At 36.0% G+C, this 22858-nt stretch overlaps 2 protein-coding genes and 1 long non-coding RNA gene across 3 annotated transcripts; all 3 read right to left on the bottom strand.

Annotated features, from left to right (window-relative positions):
* On the bottom strand, positions 1-5862 carry LOC140159439 (uncharacterized). Its single transcript, XM_072182916.1, has 4 exons — positions 5859-5862; positions 4247-4339; positions 3174-3269; positions 1-1759 (listed from the first exon to the last, which is right to left on the bottom strand). Exons 1-4 carry the CDS (start codon positions 5860-5862, stop codon positions 45-47), a joined length of 1908 nt encoding a protein of 635 aa, XP_072039017.1. The 3' UTR covers positions 1-44.
* An 842-nt stretch (positions 5863-6704) lies between these two features.
* LOC140158230 (uncharacterized) lies at positions 6705-7710 on the bottom strand. The gene is made up of 3 exons (XR_011859734.1): positions 7575-7710; positions 7188-7318; positions 6705-6806 (listed from the first exon to the last, which is right to left on the bottom strand). It is a non-coding gene; the product is annotated as an uncharacterized lncRNA (long non-coding RNA).
* A 3463-nt stretch (positions 7711-11173) lies between these two features.
* On the bottom strand, positions 11174-14253 carry LOC140159440 (uncharacterized). The gene is made up of 3 exons (XM_072182917.1): positions 14184-14253; positions 11517-11692; positions 11174-11274 (listed from the first exon to the last, which is right to left on the bottom strand). The coding sequence occupies exons 1-3, from the start codon at positions 14243-14245 to the stop codon at positions 11174-11176; spliced, it is 339 nt and encodes a 112-aa protein (XP_072039018.1). The 5' UTR covers positions 14246-14253.
* Positions 14254-22858: the final 8605 nt, after the last annotated feature.

The following is a 22858-nucleotide window of genomic DNA, read 5'->3' on the forward strand; positions in this document are numbered from 1 at the left end:
CAATATGAAAACTGATCTGAAAAATGTTGGGCAATGGATTTGTTCTAAACGTCCGTTTCATACATGTTATTCCCAAGCTGAACACCAGTTGCTTTATGGATATTGATGTTGCAATTGTTGAATATGGTTCCTCCCACCCTATCTTCCGATACTGATCCAGGAATTGCTCGAGCATTATCATGGTCATCTTGTTCTGGATGTCCCGAATCAGTACTGGAGAACTTGGAGGAGGTAATGTTTGATGACAGTTTCTTTCTTTTTTGGCGACATTTGATTGACTTTTCGCCGTCTTCTGCAGTTTTGATAGCTTGTGACACAAAGCATGATGCATTTTCGCCATTGTTGGTGTGTGCATCTTTCAACGATGAAGAGGGGTGTTTTGATGAGGAATGCATAGATTGTGATTGAGGATATGTTTTCTTAGATTGAGGGAGGAGTGTGCTGTTGTCATGGTTGTAAGGAGGTGGTGGATCTGAATGTTTTGGAGAGCGAGGTTTAGAGGTATTCATATGACTGTCCATTTCGATATTAGGATGTGAGTAGCCTTTATCAGACGGGGCAGAGCAGGCTGGTGAACTTTGAATTGGACCTGGACCAGTTGGGCAACTGGAAAGCTTATTGTGGTAAGTGTTATCACTATTCTCGTAGCCTTGTGTAACACGTGGATGAAGCCCAATATCCAGTACTGGGTTGCTTAAACCACTATGAGATGGTGGATTGCCAGGGCGAGGTGGTGTATAGTCATCGTTGGATTGATTGATCGGAAAAGAAGATACGTTTTGAATTGCACCTGGACCAGTCGGGTAATATGATATATCATCATTGTGGTGTACACGACTGTCCCTGCTATCATTATCTGGCGAAATATACCCATCTGAAGGTACTGGAATGTTATGGGATGATATTGGTTGATTACCAAAGTGAGATGGGTGTTGCTTTTGATCATGGAATGTATTCATGTTACTTTTCAAGGAATGCCCAAAAGCGTTTTCGCAGGTGGCTGATTGATGAAGTGGCTGAAAGGGTTTCCTGTTAAGTGCATATGAAGAAACTACTCTTGAATGTGCAGGCTCTCCTGGTGGTATATCAACGTGATCGGAAGCAAATGTTCTGGGTTTCTTGGTATGATCAGTATTGACATTATTGAGAGTGGAAAAAGGTTCGGTAGGAAACTCTTTCCCTGATGCGTTTTGAATTGGGCCTGGACCAGTCATGCAACTGGGTGGCTCATTTTGACTGATATTATCGTTACCTTGTGCAAGGTACTCAATCGGAGATGTTTGCAAATCAGGGTTGATTGGAATGTTAAAAGATGGAGGATTATCAACGCCAGATGGGTTTTGCCCATATCCTGGTCGTTGATATGTACTTTGTGGTGAAATGTTTATGGGTTCTAAGTTGGGATTAAACCCCCCAAATGACCCACCATCAGTTCGCAGAAACGATACTTCGTCTCCCTGTTCAATTATAGCATTTTTGTCTCGTTTACGAGATTTGTGGCTGTTTAACAGATTCATTGGAATTGCTTCCGATGATGAAGCTTCATTAGACACTTCATTAGTAGATGGAATATTTGAAGCCGTAGAATTTTCACTGCATAACTTATCTGTTGCACTTTCTGAGTGGTGTACAGTTAATGATGTCTCGCAGTTTTCTTCTAGAGTTTCTAACAGTCTTTCTGTTTCACAAGGCAGGTTTTCAGCAGAGTTTGTTGTTGAAGAAGGGTTGGATTCCTGCGACGCATCTACGTTTGTGACATCTATAGAATAAACAGAAGTTTTATAACCGATTTACATCATGCATTAGTGATACATTATAGCGTATCAAATCAGAGGTTCGTAATTCTGGAGGCAGTTGAAGTGGATCGCAGTGTCTGAGAGGGCGAAATCTGAACCACTTACACCATGTCAACAGGCACCTGTATGATCCTGAATTGCCGGGCTTACGTTTTCCTCCTGACCGGTTTGTCAAACTCTACGACTCCATAATATGGACGGTGTCCTAACTTCCAAAGCTCTATTCATTTAATTAAATGAGGGACATGAGGTACATGAGATATACACAGAGGATACCATTGTATTCAAATGCGTGAAAATCAGATATCTTTAAAATATTTTATTGTCAAATAAATGCCATGTACATGTAAAAAGTCAACTTTATATGACATTTTTTTAGAATTCAGTATTCTGGTGTCATGAAGCAAGCTGGTTTTGTTGTAAGCATGGTTGGTATGGTTGGTGACCCAAACTTGGCATGTTTCTCGTTGCGTTTGAGTTCCTTATGGTCCCACTATGTTAACACTTAACATCGCGACGATTTTCAAAATGGTAAGATTTTGATTTTCTATCTGTGATAATTTACTTTCTCCTTACAGGCCTATTCACCTTTTAGACAAATTCAGATCTAAAATAGTTACGAAAGACCCCTTCAATCATGTCACTTGTGAGAGAGTCCCAAAATAATGATGCAAAATAAGCTATTAGGCTTAATGAAAAACAAATCCTATTTTTTGTACTATACTGCGCCAAAGTATCCTTACACTTGGGAAAAATAATCACAATTTCATAACTGAACAATATTGGGGTAAATTTGATAGATGCACTATCTAACCCTGCACATTATGACACCACATTGATTCCAATGTGACCTCAAGAAGTAAAGTTACAAGCAATTGAATAGACGAAGGACCAGTTTTAAAAGTGACAAACTGGCCTATACAAGGCGCAAAAATATTGCAACAAGCGAAACAAAGAGACAACACAGTTTCTTCAATGAAGCGTTATTTAAAGCAGTTTTTATTTCAGTTTTACTTTTCATAACTTTCATTTTATTTGTCAGTTCTTTTGTTTCAGCTTTCTTTTGTTCCTTTTGTTTAAATTAAAGCCAAACGCATAAATTAGCCATTCACCACTCTCAAACCAGATGTCTTGTCTGTGGAGTTTTGAATAGGCCAGTTTGTCACTTTAAAAAATGGACCTTCGTCTAATCAAATGCTTGTAACTTTGCTTCTTGAAGTCAAATTGGATTCAATGTGGTGTCATAATGTGCTGGGTTAGATAGTGCATCTATTAAAAAAACAAATTTACCCCAATATTGTTCAGTTTGGAAATTGTGATTATTTTTCCAAGTGTAAGGATACTTTATTGGCGCAGTATAATTATGATGATACAAACCTGATCTTAACTGGCAAACTTTGTATAGAGTAAATACAAATAGAATCGTGAAGACGAATGTGAAGAGTAAAATGTATGAGCCGATAACTACATTATCTGTTGAGAGAAAAAAAACAATAGCAATGGATTATCATGGCATGTAGATATTGCAAATTAAGTTTTTGTTGATGTTGAGTTTACTGGGTGTGACTTTTATCACGAATACATGGTCGTTACATTCGCATACTAACGATTACGAGATTACTACAAACCGTCCCTGTATAACTCGTGAAGAGCCACTCCGCCATCCTAGCGTGAACAGCGATTATGACAAAAATTTGACTTGATCGTAGGGAATGAGTTGTTGTTGATCCGAACAAAAATGACCTTGCATCCCATATCACCACCAATGTACCTTTCAACTGCGGCTGTTCTTGGTTCATGGATACAGGATCGGATGGATGATTTTGTATTAGCCACAATAGAAATATCGATTATTTCTGCTAGTTATATTATATAGTCGCAAGTGAAAAAAGGTTAAATCAAATCGGATATTCTGAAAAAACTATAGACCCACACGATGTGCCTTACAGATGCGGAAATATCTTTCGTTAGCAAACTATATTAGTTTGAAACGCAAAAAAAAAAAAATCCGAAAAAAGCTCACGGGCTAAGTTGAGGCCTGTAAAAATCAAAAATCTTACACTGAAAGACACTATTTCATGCCTAATGTTTAAACCAAGATAAAATTTAAAAAGGTATATTCAAGCACTATGTTCTGAAACTTCGAAAAATTCTGATTGGATGAAGGGAACACTTGAGGTTTTGACAAAAACCAATCACAGAATTCTATTTTCCACTAGATCTCACACAGCTCTTTGATGCTATGCACTAAACCATGTAATATAACACAGACTGCGTGGAGACTAGACTCGCTGTGCTGGAAATATCTGTGTACTCGGTTGTATCGAGGTGGAAACTATGCGTTGATGCATTTATAACAGAATCGTTTTTGTAGTCAAACCTTTTCATATGTACTTATAGTCATTGTTTAGTCTTCAAAAGTATTAAACTCAAACAGAACATTCATATACCTTGAGAATACTTCTTCTGGTTTTTAGGAAGTTCGTGTTCATCCTGTCCACTGTGTTGTTTTGGATAGTTATCTTTGGTTTGTTCATGTTTACCTGGTATGATTTAAGAAGAACATAAATATTGGAAAACAGATGATATGAGGCACTAAATATTTAGTTGAAGCGGTCATCATCATATCCGGCGCCACGAACTATTAATAGATAAGACATGTCACCATTTTGACATTGGGTATAGTGAGTGGTCTGACCATGGCGTTGGTTCCATCATTATGTGGTGTGATCAAGCAAAATTAGTCTGAAGTCGGGCATAGTCAGGCGTGGATCCCGTGGGAATGATGATAAATCCCCCTCAATATTTTGCTGGGGGTGGTCCATACAATCATCCCCCAATGTTGACGCCAGTTTGTGGGTTTCTGCCCATATTAACATCACATTTGGCAATTTTAGCCCCATAAGTGCCAATTTTTTCGCCCTTCGCGCGAATTTATTCCAGTTTTGCACCATATTTCATCAATTTAGCTTCAATATGGCAAAAATTTCCAAGCATTTGTATCAAAGACTTATTCTGTCACCAAAAGGTGCTGCATTCACTATACTTCAAGAAATTTTTTCAAACCCATCAACACACCCCCCCCCCATGTCAAAAAGAAATCTGCGCCACCGTCGGGCATATTCAATTTTCAGTTTTTTATTTACATCAGAAAATCCCATTGAAATTGAAAATTTTGTTCCAAAGATATGAACAGTTGAAGTGTTTCCAAAACAATATTCAACAGGAGAAATTATTGTCTTTGTTTGGCTATATCTGAAAATCAATATGTTAGACTTCCGACTCATGGACTGATTTTGCTTGATCACATCATAATTATATAGAGTTGAAAGCCCGTGGACTGTCTCGCGACCCCACGTTGTTGAAACCCCTGGAAGAAGAACGGATCACAAACCGCGTATTCTACTATACAGGGTGTCCCAGAAAAAATTACCGGGCGAATAAATTTGGACGTAAGTCGAAAAATAGATATTAGAGACCTTGCGAAATGAAGTTACTTTAACTTTAACTTTAACGTCTAGAGGATTATAGAGGATTATGTATTCAAAACCACCTTGGTTTTGAATACACAATCCTCTATAATCCTCTAGACGTTAAAGTTAAAGTTAAAGTAACTTCATTTCGCAAGGTCTCTAATAAAATCCAAAAATCGAAACACCAGCGTGTAGCCCATCTTATTCTGCATCTTATACGCTAATTTTACTGGAATCGGTTGACTGATCGCGAAGAAATGAGCGATTACATAACGCATTAGTCAATTCACTTCATTCCAAGTTTGAAAGAAAGATTATTTAAAACAGTGCATACTAATAGTTAACTGTCAATGGGGCTTCATATTTTGTTCTGTAAAATACTTTTCGTTCCTTTTAAACAATCTGCTTTTTGCAAAACAATTAATTAGGGTTTGTTTTAATTTGAAAACCTGCACGATATTGAAAATGAAAGCTTGCATGTAAGATGATGCTCGGTACTTGTAAATATATTTTTTCGTTGATGTTGATATAAATGTTGCATAAAGAATTATTTCATAAAGCATTGCAGTTGGTTTAAAAAATTCCTCACACATGTTTTTGGAATATTTCCAAGAAATTGTAATTCAAAGTTTAAATCTTTAAAATCTTCAACATTAATGTTGCTTGGTATAAAAAAAATCACACGTAAAGCTGCAAGCACTTGATCATTGTTCTTGGCTCAAATATTCTTTGGAAAGTTAAGATATAACATTACGAATTGGAATTGGAAAGCTTCCAATTGCAGAAATCAGAGTTTTCTCGGACAAACAGTTATTCATCTTCAGTGAAAGCATGAATGTATAACACCGTCCGATTAGAAACTATATAATGTGGACTAAATTTAATGAGATACACAAAGTTTAGGAAGCGGTGAGCGAGTATGACAAAACCGCCTGTTGATCAAACTTGGAATGAACTGAATTGATGCGCGCATTATGTAATCGTTCATTTCTTCGCAACCAGTCAACCGAAACAAATAAAACTTTCCTATGTGATGCACAACAAAATAAGCTATGTGCTACATTTTAATTATTTGATTCTAATGTCTATTTCTCGACTTACGTTCAATTTTATTCACCCGCTAATTTTTTCTGGGACACCCTGTATAGGACACACAATAGTTCAAAACATATTTTTAGTATAAACCATAACAAAAAAATATATAAAAACGCCTTAAATTTATTATTACTATCAATACATATGGGTTCTCTATCAGTAATTATCTGCCCGTTTAAAGTTCAAAATTTCGACATATTTACACGACACAATTTCTTGAATCAACGGCGTGAATCGTGCAGTGCGTGATATATATGCCTAAAAGATCAGATAAAGGAACATTACATAAAGATTGACATTAATAAAAAAAACACGAGCAAGATATTTTCAAAATACTCACCTGCAATATATTGATAAGCAGTTGATATTTCATCCCACTGAGTATGGTGGTGTGTTGTATCTAAGGTTGGCAATGCCGTTGGCTCACGGAGTTCTGTATCTTCTTCATACAAAAGAGACAAATAAACAAACAAACAAATAAAAACATATGTTAAAATATCAAATGACTGTGACTGTGTAAATACATTACAATTAGTTATCATGGTTATAAAAGGATGTGATACATTGTAAAACGATGTAACTGGCCATGTAATCGTAATGTAATCATGGTAATGTCAATAATATGATGTCAGATGTCATAATTATCAATTAATACAAGGTGGCGTGACTATTTTTTTGACATTGCTCAATATCAGAATATTGTTTTGACTTTGACCTTGTTTATTGATATCTTCTCATATTAAAAATGATAATAAAGAAATAGTCTATCACAACTTTAAATGTTGTATATGTTGATATATTTGCATTTCTCACTATCACTTACCATCAACAGCATTACTAGATCTGGGGGTGAGGTGGCATGATTCTTGTAAATTAGCAGCCTCATCAAGATTTGTACAAAGAAAGCACGTACCACTCGTGTCGAATTCATCGTTGTCTAGATCCAGTCCATATCTGTAAAGTTAGCAGCAAACACAATCAACTACAACAAACTTGACAAATTATGTCCATGATATCTTATTAAATAGGCTGTTGAATCCTACTTTACAACGTCTTATGAAAATGAATAAAAAAGCTTAAAACTATGAAAAACTGTTCCAACTGACCAGTAGGGAACCAGGGCTATTAACCAGAGCTAGTTTCAAAAAGTCACTATTTTCATTTTACAAACATAATAATCAAAGCAGAAAAAATATGATCATTATCCTACCCTTGATCACAGGGACCACAAAGAGTGTCATGTGTGGCGTTACAGGGAATGTCATTTACGGTGTTGGTACACTGCGTACATGCCGAGCACAAGCTTTCGTCATATTCTGATGAAAATGTCCCTTCGAAACACGATATGCAATTCATGTTATCCTGACGACAATTATTCTATGAAATAAACGTGAACATGGTTAATTCGGACCTAGAAATTACTGATGAAACTTCAAAGTATCGTTTATGACATTTCGGCCAATGTGCAACAAATTGGGAAAATGCTACTATAACATGTATAACGTTACAATTTTCAGCACTGACATTGAGAAATGTTGGTAACTGAATCAATACAGTAAGCAAAAGAATTAAGGTACCAGTTATGTTCACCCCTAGCCCTCCTGTATATCTTAAGTAAAGACAGATATGCACAGTTGGAACCATCTTTTTATTTGCATCTTTTAGCTCGCATTTAAGACCTCATTCGTTGAAATCGTTCAAAAAATAAAGACAGGGCGATCGAAAAGCCCAAGGTAGATGCAAATTTAAAAGTTGCAGTTTGGTCCATTGCATGCCTTATTGATTTGTACACAAAGCGTTTTCGAACAAGAAAAATAGCGCCGTGTTTCCATTGATTAGCACGTTAAAACTAGCGTCGTGCTTTCATTGAATGGAACACGAAAGTGCAACTTTTGATTTTGCTTCTTCCTTAGGTTTTAGATCACCGTTTCTTTAATTCTAAACCAATTTCAACAAATGAGGTCTTAAATTGGAGCTAAAGAGTTCATAAAACCTACAACCACGTAACGAGAGCATGCTCTCGCTCCATGCAAGAATAACTCCAATGTCGTACAAAAGTTTCGCGAATTTAAGATCGTAAAATGAAGACACTTCTTTTGTCTAGATGACCCACGAAACCGAAAACGAATATACACTTCTTGAGCGACAAAAGACTAGAATAAAAGAGTTGCACACATAGCAGGCTAACAATTCAAAATACCAATGAGAATCAAAAAACGAAAACAAAAACGAAAATAGAAAAGATAAAAAGGGTCCATGTACCTACGTGACCGAAAACTGATATTTGCTCTCTACTTACTATTGATACAGGATCAAGTTATCGTGTATAAATAACAATACATCAAAAGAATTAAGGTACCGGTTATGTTCACCCCTGTATATCCTAAAGAAATAAAAAATATGTCAAAATTAAAACCAGCAGCCAGTAACTGTTCCCGTTAGCTCTGATTTAAGACCTCGCTTGATGAAATTGGTTGATAATTAAAGAATAGGTGATCTAAAACCCAAGGAATTAATGAAATCAAAAGTTGCACTTTCATGTTCTAATCAATGGAAAGCACGGCGCTAGTTTTAATGTAAATCAATGGAAGCACGGTGCTGGTTCTCTTGTTCGAGAACGCTTTGTGTACAAATCAGTAGGGCATGCAATGGAGCAAAACTGCAACTTTTAAAAATTTGCATCTTCTTTGGGTTTTGGATCAGTGTGGCTTATTTCTTGACCGATTTTAACGAATGAGGTCTTAAATCCGAGCTAAAAGATGCAGCTGTTGACTTCTGGTTCTAATTATGACATATCTGCCTAATACGGGGTAAAAAATAACTGGTACCTTAATTGTTTTGCAGACTGTAGTTGCGGATTAATTAACAGGTTTGGAAGGCGCAACATTGAGAGTATCTCGCCAACTTACTATAGTGGTTTGGTTACGCGGATTTGGTGTACATGGATTAAGTAGTAACAAAATGCAAGTTAGTCCATATATCTGTATATACAACTATTTTAAATGACTCATATGTTTATTTAATGCTTAGTACAGAGAACATTATTTCAATAATTGCAAGAAATGTTATTTTGTGTGTGTTAAGTTTACAAAAATCATAGCCCCGGTTTCACATAGCTTCCGAGTTGGCTATTTGATACGCTGGAAGTAGGCAATTTGTGTACATTACTCCAGATACGAACTTACCATCTCAGGTTGTAATCCAGGTGGACAGGAAAGGCATTCTTTACAAACTCCCTCTTCTTCCTGACGATACCTGCCTTCACAATTATTGCACCTTGGAGGTTGACGAGTACACTGTACATTGGTTTAAAAATGGATTGTACGTAATTAGAGTTATGCATTAAAAATAGCTTAGTTCTTTTTTACATATTGTCAGTGGTATTATTTGGACAATTTGGATAATTTGCATTGAAGAGATGCAATATTGTGGAATTAAATAATTATGTGCTTACCAACGTTTGGTCGATGTTAACGGTACTTTCAGGCATGTCAGTTGGTACTGCAATGATATAGATTGCCGGATAATAATTTGCCAGTATAAATTATTATAGTGCTGAGCAAGAAATATACATCTAACATGTTATCATTTTCGTGTGTTATAGGTCTACTTTTCAGCAGCTGTATTTCTGGATCTCTGGAGCAGACACAACTGACTTTAAGCCACGCATCATTCATAGTCATTCATTGTGCTTTAACTCATATCACATGTATCAGCAGTACAACACGCTAATTGAAACGAATTGTATAAGGTTTTATTTTGTTTTTAGCTTAAGGGAAGGGGTATGAACGTTTGGACAGTATTTATTGTGGGACATTAGAGCACATCAGACATATCGAATTGCATTCTGAATACGAAGAATGTCCTTCTGATATCAAATAATTTTGATTTTTGAAATTCGCAATGTAATACACATTTTATGGCAAATCATTAAAAATTGATATTTTTGATATTTAACAGTACTCGAAGTAAACTTTATAAATCTGATGATTTATACTTAACGAGTATGTAGGTGGGATGAAAAGCCGACGAACAATTGACAATTGTGACCTTTCGTATTGAAGATATGGATTTTTTTCCCCAAAACACCAACAACAATTAGGTCTTTTTGGGGAAAAAATCCATATCTTCAATATGAAAAGTCAAAATTTTCAATTGATCGTCGGCCTTTCCTCCCAGCTACATACACTTTAAGAATACATCATTAGATTTATAAAATTTACTTCGAGGACTGTTATATATCAAAAATGTGAAAAATTTGTATTATATTGTGATTTTCAAAAATAAAAATTATTTGATATCAGAAAGACATGCTTCGTATTCAGAATGGAATTCGATACGTCTGAGGTGCTCTCATATCCCATAAAAAATACTGTCGAAACGCTCAAAACGCTCATTCCATATCCCTTAAACCGAAACCAACATACATAACATCTGGCTGAGGACGCAGTTGGTAGTGTGAAAGCGCTCCGCGGTAAGTGATCAAATAGCATCGGTATGTCGGGCATTGTGCAAAATCTAAACATTTTGCTTTGTACTTCGGAATATCCCTCGGGGCTGCGCCCTTCGGGATATTCCTCGGCTCCAAAGGCAAAAATGTATAGATTTTTCACAATGCCCTCCAAATAACCGATGCGCAGTTATTAACCTGTAATTAGTAACCGCTTTCGGCATCTGCGTTTTGACAAATAAATAGAAATGATTGTATCGCATGTATCGCGTATATGAGTTAGGTTATGATTTTTTTTAGATCGAATACCTTATAAAAACATAATAAATAAATTAGAAGGAGCAGGGTTTTACCTTTCATTATTTCTTGATTATTTCCCTTACACGTTTCTTGGTCGTTGATTTCGTAATATTGTTGGCACTCAAAGCAATAATCTTCAAAGTTTTCGATGAACCCATACCTTCAGGCGAAAACATTTAGATTAAAAGAAACACGTATTTTCATTTGGAAAGCTATAACAGGGACATGTGATTTGAGTAAAAAAATATGAAAGTTTTATTCTCTGGATTTGCCTATCAAAAATAAAATAATTTTTACGAACAATCCTACAGTGGAACAAAAGACCCACTTTATAGCTTAATGTTATAAATATGCCATTAAACTATATAAATAAGTATACTAGGATATTTTTATAATACTAACCCAGTAGCACAAGGACCACATTTTCTGTCCTTTTCGGGAAGGCATTCATTATCGTTAATAGTGTTAAAACACTGACGACAATCCTTGCACATAATCTGGTCGTTTGCAGAAGAAAACTTTCCTCTAGGACATGGGATACATGTAGTTCCAATTCCTTGTCCGTCCTCACCACATACCTAATAAAAAAAGACGAAAAGATGCACAATTACCAGTCATAATACGCTGGCGAAGTTACGTAATTAATCGGATTAATTACCATAACAATAGGTAAAAACAATTTTGAACATATCGCGCTGCACTACAAGCAGGTGACACTCATCACCTGTCTGCAATCATAGGTTGAATACAATACTGGTCTTTTCAAAGATACTAATCTTACAGGTGCAAGTGATCAGCATGATATGGTTCAATACAGAGGTACCGCGTGAACGTATCAGTGCAGCGCGGTATATTCAAAAATTGTTTTCACCTATTGCTATTGTAGTTAATCCGATTATTACGTAATATTTCGCCAGCGTGTAGATTTGTACAATATTATGCTTAATTTGAGGGATTGGGTCATTGAAAAGGCGGTATTGGCACAATAATATAAGAATCAAGAGGTTACAAACCACGCATTAATCAGTGTGATGCATGAAAATCAAATGACATGAACATGATAACATTTATACGTATATTTCATTTTCATCATGTCCATGAAACTACCATACAATTGGATCAAACTTCAGGAATATCTCTATGGGGGGTGACTGAAAAGCCACAAATACTTGATCAGTTCCTCGGATGCCGAGACACGTAGCGCCGACATCGAGGCCGAACTGAAGCCCTCGAATTGTGATGAGTACGAGCAGAGGCGCGTAGCGCCGATCGAGCATAAAGGTGCAGGATTGGTCATTGCACAAATAGCCTTCAATTGCACAAAAGTGTGCAATTTGTATAAATAGTAGCACAAATAGTCAGTTGCTTAAGCAATGTTTACAAATTGAATAAATAGCCACAGATAGTTGCAATTGATGCAATCTATATGTCGGACAAATTGTATAAATAGCCACAGGTGTTGCAATTTGTGTGAGTTATGTCAGTAAATTGCACGAATAGCCTACAGTTGCAAGAAAGTGTGCAATTTGTACAAATAGCACAAATAGCCACGTATGTAAGCAATTTTTACAAATTGCATAAATAGCCACAGGTGTTGCAATTTGTGCCATTTATGTCAGTCAATTGCACGAATAGACTACAATTTGTACAAATAGCACAAATAGCCATGTACGTAAGCAATTTTTACAAATTGTAGAAATGAGCCACAGGTGTTGCAATTTATGCAATTTATAAAAGCAATGATGACAATATCTGAGTTGCTTCCCGTAAGCGCTATTTGTGCTATTTGTGCAATTGGTGGAAAGAAAATTTAAGGAAGAATGATACGTACGAGGATGTTTATAACCAAAAAAAATCCGTCAACCACCCTAATTACGGTTACACTCAACTTTTCCAGGCTCGCGCTGCGCCATTTCTTTCAAGAACCGCTTTCATATAAACCGAGAAAATTTAAGGAAGAATGATACGTACGAGGATGTTTATAACAAAAAAATAAGTCCGAAAACCGTCCTAACTACGTAGCGCTGTCCGAAAACCGCTCTAACTACAAAGCACTCAAGTCTAAAAATGTTTTGTTAATTCAATAATTTATATAATAAGCCCTTATTTCCCGGCCTTATTCCCGCTATAGACTCCCAAAATAGCGCTGCCCATTGCTTTCGAGAACCGCCTTGTTACAAACCGAGAAACCAAGGAAGAATGATACGTACGAGGATGTTTAGAAAGAAAAAAAAGCGAGTCCGAAAATCGCCCTATAACTACTGAAACACTCAACTTTTCGGGGCTCCCCTAATTTCAATAACGCTAATACAGGCAACTCAGATATGAAAAAAGATTCTAAGTTGATAATTGCATAAATTGCACAAATTGCTGACGGCTAGAAGGGACTTCGGGATGAATGTCATAATTGCATATATAGCCGGTACGTTAAAGCTCTTAACCCTTGTCAATTGCATATACTTCTAGCTATTTATGTTATTTGTGCAATTTATAAGTGTGGCAAAATGTAAAATTTCCCTATACCTTAAGTATGGGGAATCTACCAAAACAACCAATCCTGCGCCTTTCTCCGATCGAGGCGAAGGGCCGAGCTGCCTCAGATTGTTTTGTGGGTAGTGGCAGAGGCTCTATACTAGAGCTATGCAGAGAGTAGTCACCACTCTGATTAATAAGTAATAGGTCAAAATAAAAAATAAATAAATGTAGAAATTTATATAGCGCTTTATGCCGTAAACAGCCTCAAAGCGCTTTACATTTATTCCGCCGTCATTAGAATATGTCGGAACCACGTTTGCAGCTGGCGCAGGGTCCATCAGTACAACGACCGTGACTACCCCTAACAGCTTCCCATTGCACCTGGGTGGGGTGAGGCAAGCGAGGCAAAGCGCCTTGCCCAAGGGCGCAACACGGTGGTGGGACGGGGAATCGAATCCACGCACGTCGAGCAAGCTCTCGGATTACGAGTCCAAGGCCGTAACCACTGAGCCATCGTGCTCCGACGTTTTCCTGGCGTTTTGCCGCTGCCACAGATGTCAAGGCATATACCTTTAGAACATGTTCGGTACTTACCCTATCAGGTTGGTATCCTGGCAGACATGATGGACATTCTTGACAATCATTTCCTTCTTCATTGTAATAATACAATGCCCGAGGCTCGCAAAAACTGTAGCAATATGGTGGTTCTGGAATACACTGAAAGGTTAAGCAAGCTAATGTAATTATGTTAATTCTAGTTATCATGCGTATCGTTGCTTTATTCAATAATATTATAAAAACAAAATATTAAAAAGAAAAAGAAAATATAAAAACAAAAGTAAGATCAGGCAAAGACTAAAAGAAACAATTTTTTTAGTATATTCAAGGACATTCTCTGTGATAAAAAGTTCCCGACGCAACTTTTAAGCTGTAAATTGCGTTTGATAAAGGCCTTGGATCTTTTTGCTTCTTTTTTTTAAAAATTAATTTATGAATTTGTTTGCAAAAAATGAAAAAAACAACAACTCTAGGGTCGGGCCTAAGTTTAGGGTAGGTCGGGTTACGCCAATAAAACAATGTTTTTAAGCCTTATGTTATAGCTAGAACGTACCTCGGTGTTTATATTTTTTCCCAGAGTTCCATACGGCAGAATACTAACTAGAGCCGCGACTAGAACAACAGATGGTATATTGAGGTCCAGTGGCTTGGATGCAGGAGGATGGTCCTTCCACTTGCGTTTTCTCTGTTCATTGTAGACATACTGTTCTTCCTTTACGTTTTCGCTCAATTTGATTCTCTGCCTTTGTTCGGACAAGTATTCGGACATACTTCTAGATTAGGTCGCCTTGTCTTGTCGAAATACAAATAATTCTGAAAATAATGGCACGACGCATTTAATTTACCTTATTAATTCAATGTCATCTCCTACGAGTAAACCGGTGTAACCAGTGGCTTTTTTAACGGTATCTAACAAAGATGGCGATTTGTTTCGGTAGGTCTATCTATAAATTTTGTTGGAATGGTTGGATGACATTTTCACGTCATTGGTCATGGGATTCATTATTTGCTAAAGTCATGAGATTCGTTATTTGCAATATGTTGATCAACAATCAGTGTTCAATGTATTATTGTTTGACGGGTATATAGATAAGATAAGATATACAAGATAATTTATTTCCTTTTCCGCCATAATTCACAACAAATCACACACGTATAAAGTTTAAATACCAATAAACAAAAGCAATATCAAACAAACGAAACATGGAGGAAATGACCAGAAGGCAATAAGGCCAAAGGAAGTCACCACCTTTAACAAAGAAATGTTACCATCAAAAAATACCCCCACCAAACATTGATCTGGGTTTATTTATGTACAAGAATTCCATACCTTATTCATTTAAGGGTAGACGAGATATTGTTGGTCGAAGCAACTTAAAAATCGATGTTCATTATCTAGACCAATATATTATTGAAAATTAACACCTTGATGTTTTGCAAAAGTGCATTCTACAAATCGTATACTTTGCAAACTTGCTTAATTTATTATTGTTAATGAGTTATGTACGTTTTACAAAAGTGTTGTTGTTTCAGCACTCTTTACAACGTAACTCAAGAACCGCAGCACCTATAAAATTATATCTGTGATATTTTAATTCTTCTACACGCTCGCTATGAATTGAGCTATGCAGTTTTTGCCAAAGCTCACTACCATTCGTAAGATGCTGTGAACCACCAAATCACAGCAGTTTAAAATAATTAATAACCTTAACTCTCTTCACGCGGGTGTCGACTGCAGACGACATGTTTCAAAAATATTTTAGAAATTCCAAAATTTTAGAAATGTAAATTTTCATGACCATATTTGGAATCAGCATGAAAAATGCATTAAAATGAGTACAAACAAGCCTGGTATTGGTTCAGTAGTTCTTAAGATAGCTCTTGATATTTTGAGAACATATTTCAAAACTTCAACTTTTTCCGTTGAAGCGCATGGCTAGCACGCAGAGCATTAATGAGTCTTGAAACAGATTCATCAGGATCGTTCATAGTTCATAAGATTGATAAAGGTTCTTTTTCAGATCCAATAAACTGATACTACTCACTCAGAAATATTTCAATTCCTATCAGGAATCTTGTTCACTCTGGTACTGGTGTTTCTAGATGTTTTTAGAACCGGCAACACTTCTGTCTGGTTTTGATGACGTCACCAAACTTTCTTGTTGCCGAGAATTTATGACCTGCTATTGCAGAACATGTTGCACACAAAAATCACGTGATTGGGTGGGACGAGGCTCAGGTCATTGATCAAGAATCAGACAAAACAACACGCTGGCTAAAGGAAGCAATCTGGATTAGAAGCAGAGGGAAAGACACCATGAACAAGGACGAGGGGGCTTACAGACTGGACAAAATTTATGACCAGGTCATAAATTGCATTGCATTGCGTACCCTCCTTGTGCGCCGTAAATTTGCGAATGCAGCCGTAATATGGTAGCGAAGATGTTGGAGGCTAGCTGATGATCCTTATTCATAGTGAATGCGTTCCAAAGCCTAATGTTAGTATCTATCCATGTTATTAAAACACTGTTAACCGTGTGTTTCGTTTTAATCTTTGATGTAGCCAAACCTCATCCGTGTACAGATCTTCAAAAATTGTGAGCCGATTGAAATAATTGTTTTGGTTTATTAAAGCTAACGATTTTTAAAAGGTTTCTTTACATACCAAATTACATTTGATCAACTTTTCAGAAACAGGAGAAAAGGAGGGCGCAATGAGGGTTCTGTTTTTATTGGGGACACCAAATATTTTGTTTTTTGTGTCTCTTTTGTACTTGACTGTAAATTGTTTTGGAATATTTTTTTTGATGTTGTTGTATATTCTTATGGAAATAAACGAATGAATGAATATGTCACCAGCCAGGGCCGTAATATGTCAACAGCCAGGGCCGTATTTACCACAGGGCACAGGGGCCACGAAATGGGGGGGGTCAACACTCCCATCCGAAGAGCAAGTGGACAGTCACGTTGCCGTGCCTGGGGCAAATTCGGGCCTGGTAAAAGCATGTGAGGGGAAAATAAACATGATAAAGGGTTGAAAAAGAAAATAAACTTGACGAACAATAAGTCATAGTGAGATACAATATTGTAAGTTTTCTTTTGATACAAAAAGATTATGTGCTTACTGACCGTGCATGTGCTAACCGAGAAAGCACTCTTTGCGAAATTTGTATGACATATCTCAATCTATTCGTCGCTGATTATATAAAACCATGGTGTGACATAATAATTATGGTCTGATATCTCATTAACTAACTGCATCTTGGTCCCAAAAATTTATGAGATTAGATTTTCGTTCATAGATAATGAAATTCAGCTTACTCAGTTTGTCAAAATATTTTTATACACCACTATGCTAAATCAACGCTGAATTTACCTGAAAAACAATAATATTGCAACGTTGCTTTCCTTTAGAATAAGATGACTGCTATGATACGTGGTAGATTAATGAAATTCAACAGCAACTTACCTAAACAAGAAACATGAGAACACAGAACATCAGCAAAGATAAATGTGAGTATAGGCAGATCTGTCGTAATGGGAAATGGTGATTAGACGACGGAAATACCCTTAAATACCAAATCGCCAATCACATGCATCAAACGGACGCTCTCTGTTTGTTCGACACTCACTATGTTTGAAATGGTAAACACTAACCCTAACACTAACCTTAACTTCGTTGAATAAGTTCATCAGGTTTTTTATCAAATGAACAATTTTGAATTTTTGCTTGACAAGTGAATTTTTACTCACTGCATTATTTCATCATGCCACATAGGAGGACTTCATCAGGCATGACTGATATGTTCATCTGAAACGCATTCCCAGGAAACTGGCTTTTCGGAAATCATTCGACTCTCTTCCAGTTTCCCAAGAAAATTAGTCATTTTGATCCACTTTCAGGGAAACTGATTTGTATAGGAATATCATAGTCTCTCTTCTACTTTCCCGGGAAAGTAGATCAAATGACGATATAAGTCACTACCTGCGGCTCCACCAATGTGAAGGATGGAATATTGTAGTGCGTTAAAATCACTTGGTTTTGTTAAGCAAAAATTCCAATTTGTTTACTAACCCTAACCGAACTCTACTGCCCAAACCCTATTAAAATCGTACGTAATCCGGCCTTTGTTATTTACTGGCTCTGCTGGCTGGAGATGATTATCATGTCGAACAAATGAAATGTCGAACACGCGGAGGACTGTACATCGAACGTGCGCAATAATAGCATTATGATAAGCTTAAATGTTCATAGGTCAAAATCTGTTTCCTGAACATTAACCCTAACACCCATAATTACCACAAAATACCACGATGAAAACCACTGCGCACGCGTGAATCCCAGGGTCTGCGATGACGCAATCACCCTAAGTGTTAAATTCTTACGGAATTGCTGCCCGGGACAGCGTTACCAGTGTAGCTACCGATCCGTGATCGTGTGCTTGGCATGCGGGGGGTCTAAAGTTCGAATCCCGGGGGGTGCCAAGTGACTTCTTTGTTCATCTTAAGTTTTTCGTATGTTCTGTAACTTTCGATCAAAAAGCAGAGTTTTGGTGTTAGGGTTAAACTAAGGGCAGCTGACCTTAAGGTGTGATTTTGAAATGCACTGTTAGAATGTTGGGTACCTTTTATCCAACATTTTACCCAATGTTTACTTTTTAACCAGCATTTTACCCAACGTTTAGCCTATAGTGAACAATTTGTAATTATTACCTCCTAACATTACTTACTATGACATAATCTCAAAATACATGGTATATGGTAGAGTCCGAAGTTTACCGTTTTCTAAAATCCATTTTCCGTGTTGTAATCCGTGTTGTAAAATTTGTAAATCCAGGTCTAATGAAGAAAGCTTAAAATGTATATAAGTGTTTAATATCGCGATCAATATGGTCTGATTGGAATATCCTCACGATGATAGGCCAACTGTTACGATGTTTGGATGGACATGGGGTTCATGCCTTTGTAATATACCCTTATTTCGATATTAAAAAACAGTATTTTCTTAATAAAAATTGACACACACAACTCAAGATTGTTTCTAACATTTATTTCTCTTATCTTTTAACAACTTTTGTCACGTCATTCAAAAATGTCATTTTCTGTGTTGTACCTCCAATTCTGTGATTTTCCGTAAAACGGGACACTTCGGACTCTAGTATATTGCTTAAGATGGTTAAAGTGGGTGTTTCTATTCGAAGTAAGAAATAAAATTAATAAGTAATCAAAAGTCACAATACAAAAAGTCTTCAGAAAAAACGGACTTGGGATTTTCGAAGTACAATTCAAATAGTTTATTATTTATCACTAAAGTCACGTATCAATTAACTAATTCATAGGTTTAAACCAACGATAACAATGCGTTGATTGAAACCTTAACCTGATCTTATATGTAATATACATTAGCAAAGGACGATTATTACAATATTCCTACATTTAAAATTGTGTATTATTGTGTATTTTATTCCCATAGAATCACTACATGTCTTTCGTAATCCGTTGACATGGTTGACTTTGCATAATTATGATCATGACATGAAACCTGTACATCTTGTGTGTATACAAGCAATGGTTAATCAAATATTTCAATTTGATCAATTTGGGAATTATCATTATAGCTTCACAAAAGGTCAAAAAGTAAAAAAGCTAATATATACCTGTAAAAGTATTCACAATCAATAAACTAAATCATTATAATTTTTAATGCGCCATTTAAAACATATAGTCCGGTGGTAGAGCAAGGTAGATTGGTTTTGCCAGTTAAAGTGTTTTTCTTTGTCAAGATAAGATTCCGAGGGTTGTGGAGTTATGAGCATAAAAGGTTTAACCAAATGACAATAACTCTAAGAAAGAATAGTTTAGAACATCTAAATTACCACAGCAAAATTGGCCGTTGCAAATTGAATCCACGATAACCTACAGGTATGTCTCTGAACAGCTACCTAAGTAACGAGTAGTTAATTACAGGTAGTTATAACTATTCTTTATTATAATTGAGATAACATTACTAACAATTTGAGACAATGTTAATCAATGGAGCATACTATTATCATCTATATTCGAATTTAACCTTTGACCTTATAACTCCGGAATGATATCTCGGAGGTATGTCAAACTATACATCCTTACCTCCAACTGAACCCTTATGATCCGTGGGACATTTTGGTTTAGGTTAAAAAAATTGAGCAATTTTGAATTTTGACCCCTGTGTAAACACTGACCTTGGAAATATTTAATTGCCCAGGGGTCCGTTGACAATTCTAAAACCACTCCTAATCTCATCTATAGAATAAAAATTAAGTTATCAGCCGGACTAATATTCCTGAATGATAATACTATTCATAATGGATCAATCTGTCTATACGAAATATTGATATAAGTAAAAAGCCTGTAATACCATCAGATGATGGACCGCACTATATATTCATAGTTATCAGTTCCCTATGATGAGCTCTTTCCCTGCCTTAACTATAAACCCAATATCTTATTGCAATAACACAGAAGTTCAAGTACCGCCAATGAATATTGCACCGATTCCCGTCCGGAATCGTGAATATTGCAGAATCTGAATATTGCAGAATAATGCACTGCTGAAAAGGATCATCGTATTGCACCACGGGAACGTATTGGACGAGGTGATGGCCAATACAGTGTTTCTAGATTAATAGTCTTTGTTAACCACATAATACTTACATGTAAAGCAATTATTTAGACTACATTTGCAAAGCTTTTCATATAAAAGAATATCTTTTTTTCCTATGGCTAACTCCACAGAAATGGTACATTTTCATAAATTTTAAAAGTTCATTCAATGCTTCCAAGTTATTGTTTCTTGGAAAGTAGACTAACAAAGCTTTCAGAAACCACTTTTGTTTTTTGCCTTGCACAATTTAATATATTTTTATGACAATTTGAAGTAGTGGGAACTGGAACAGGTTTGTGTATCCCTAATTTTGCAGGAAATTGCTGATCTTATGAGTATTGCCGATCCCAGTGTACATGCACAAAAGATATGTATTAGTGGTTTAATATTAGCTTTGATATCTCTACTGCAATTCCAGAACAAAATTTAAACCCATCAGTAACATTATAAATGTATACTACGGCCTTCAAATGTGGGTATTGAAATGTCCCGTCTGTCACAGAAAAACATCAAAAAGTTGTTTATTTTCCATATTTTAATATATTTTTTGTTCAAAACTTAATTCCTATCTGATGTCAAGTAGGCCTCATATAAAAAAAAAAGTAAAATTGTTCACTGACCTTTAGTATTGAAGATATTCCATCTCAAAATGTGTCCGTCTGTCACATTTTAGCATTCTTACCATGTACAATCAAATGGGGGGAAATTTTCAAGTCAGAAATTTTTGGTTTTTTACTTCAGATTCATATTCTGCACTAAATTTTGGCAAATAAAAAATGATTTAATGCTCATTTTGACAATTAAAATTCCATCTGGAAGTCAAACCATTGTAAACACTAAAATTTGATCATTTTTATGGGTACTGGCTGTTTGAGATTGACTCCCTTCGCATGAGAGGCCTCAAATGATGTTTAAGGTAATATTTTATCATGATTAGATGTTGTTTGTAATTTCTGTGTGAAAATAAATCCCACAAAGTATATTTGAGCAACTCACCATTGCTCTAAAGAACACTGTAAAAAATGTTCAAAAATGGTCCCGTCCGTCACGTCCCGTCTGTCACGACTTTGGCAAGCCCAGGTATAAAAATCTCAGCTTTGTATTTTTTGAGTATGATGTTTACTGAGAGTTTATGTACCAATGTTTAATTTTGACAGCATTTTTCAATAAATCTCACTTGAGAACAGATAGAGTTTTGCAAGAATGTACTTTTTTTTTTAAATGGGTGCTTTTTCCGTCCGTCTGTCACGCTGTATTTCAATTTGCAACCATACAGCCATTGAATCACTTGGTTTCATCTTGTGTGTTTTAAATTAAATTATGACATGTTCTCTTTGACTTGGAGTATAACAATTTGGGATATGTCTTGTAGATTTTTTTGTTGAGGCATTTGAAAAAAAAAGAGCCTATCTAAATGTCCCGTCTGTCACGCTGGAGTTAGCCCTATATCATGCATGTATATTACATATTACAGTTTTCTTTCCTCTGTACCAGGCCTCAACAGTTTTACACATTGCCAACTCCGGATTTACTAATTACGGATCAGCAGTAATCATATACCTAGCAGATAATTGACATTACATTACACTATACTACCAATACACAAAACTAGTAAATTCTGTACGAGATAGAGATTATTCTTAAATGTGCAAGGCGCCCTTTCGAGATATAATTCTATTTAGTTTTACAGTTTTCTAATCATTCAACTGCTGTAAGTACATCTTTATCAAAACAGGTCTGTGTTTGTAAATTCTGGCTAATAAATAGCTGTACATGTAAAGGGTCTTCCCACGTACTGTCAAATGTACTAAAAACTGCACAAAAAGTAACGCAGCTCTTATAAATACATATAGCTTCAGAAGTAATAATTGTTTTCACAATATTTCAAAATAGAAACAAGGATGGTTTATTTACGCGCATTTTGATACCCCATTCGTCCAATTTTATATCAATATTAACAACACAGCAGTGTTTTTAAAGAAAAGACCAGAATTTAAAAGTTGCAGCTATTTGTATTCATTTGAAGTCGGCGCGAAGATAATGGCGGGTTTTACGTGCCACAATGCTT

Source organism: Amphiura filiformis, chromosome 8 (genome assembly GCF_039555335.1).
Source record: "Amphiura filiformis chromosome 8, Afil_fr2py, whole genome shotgun sequence".
NCBI lineage: Eukaryota > Metazoa > Echinodermata > Ophiuroidea > Amphilepidida > Amphiuridae > Amphiura > Amphiura filiformis.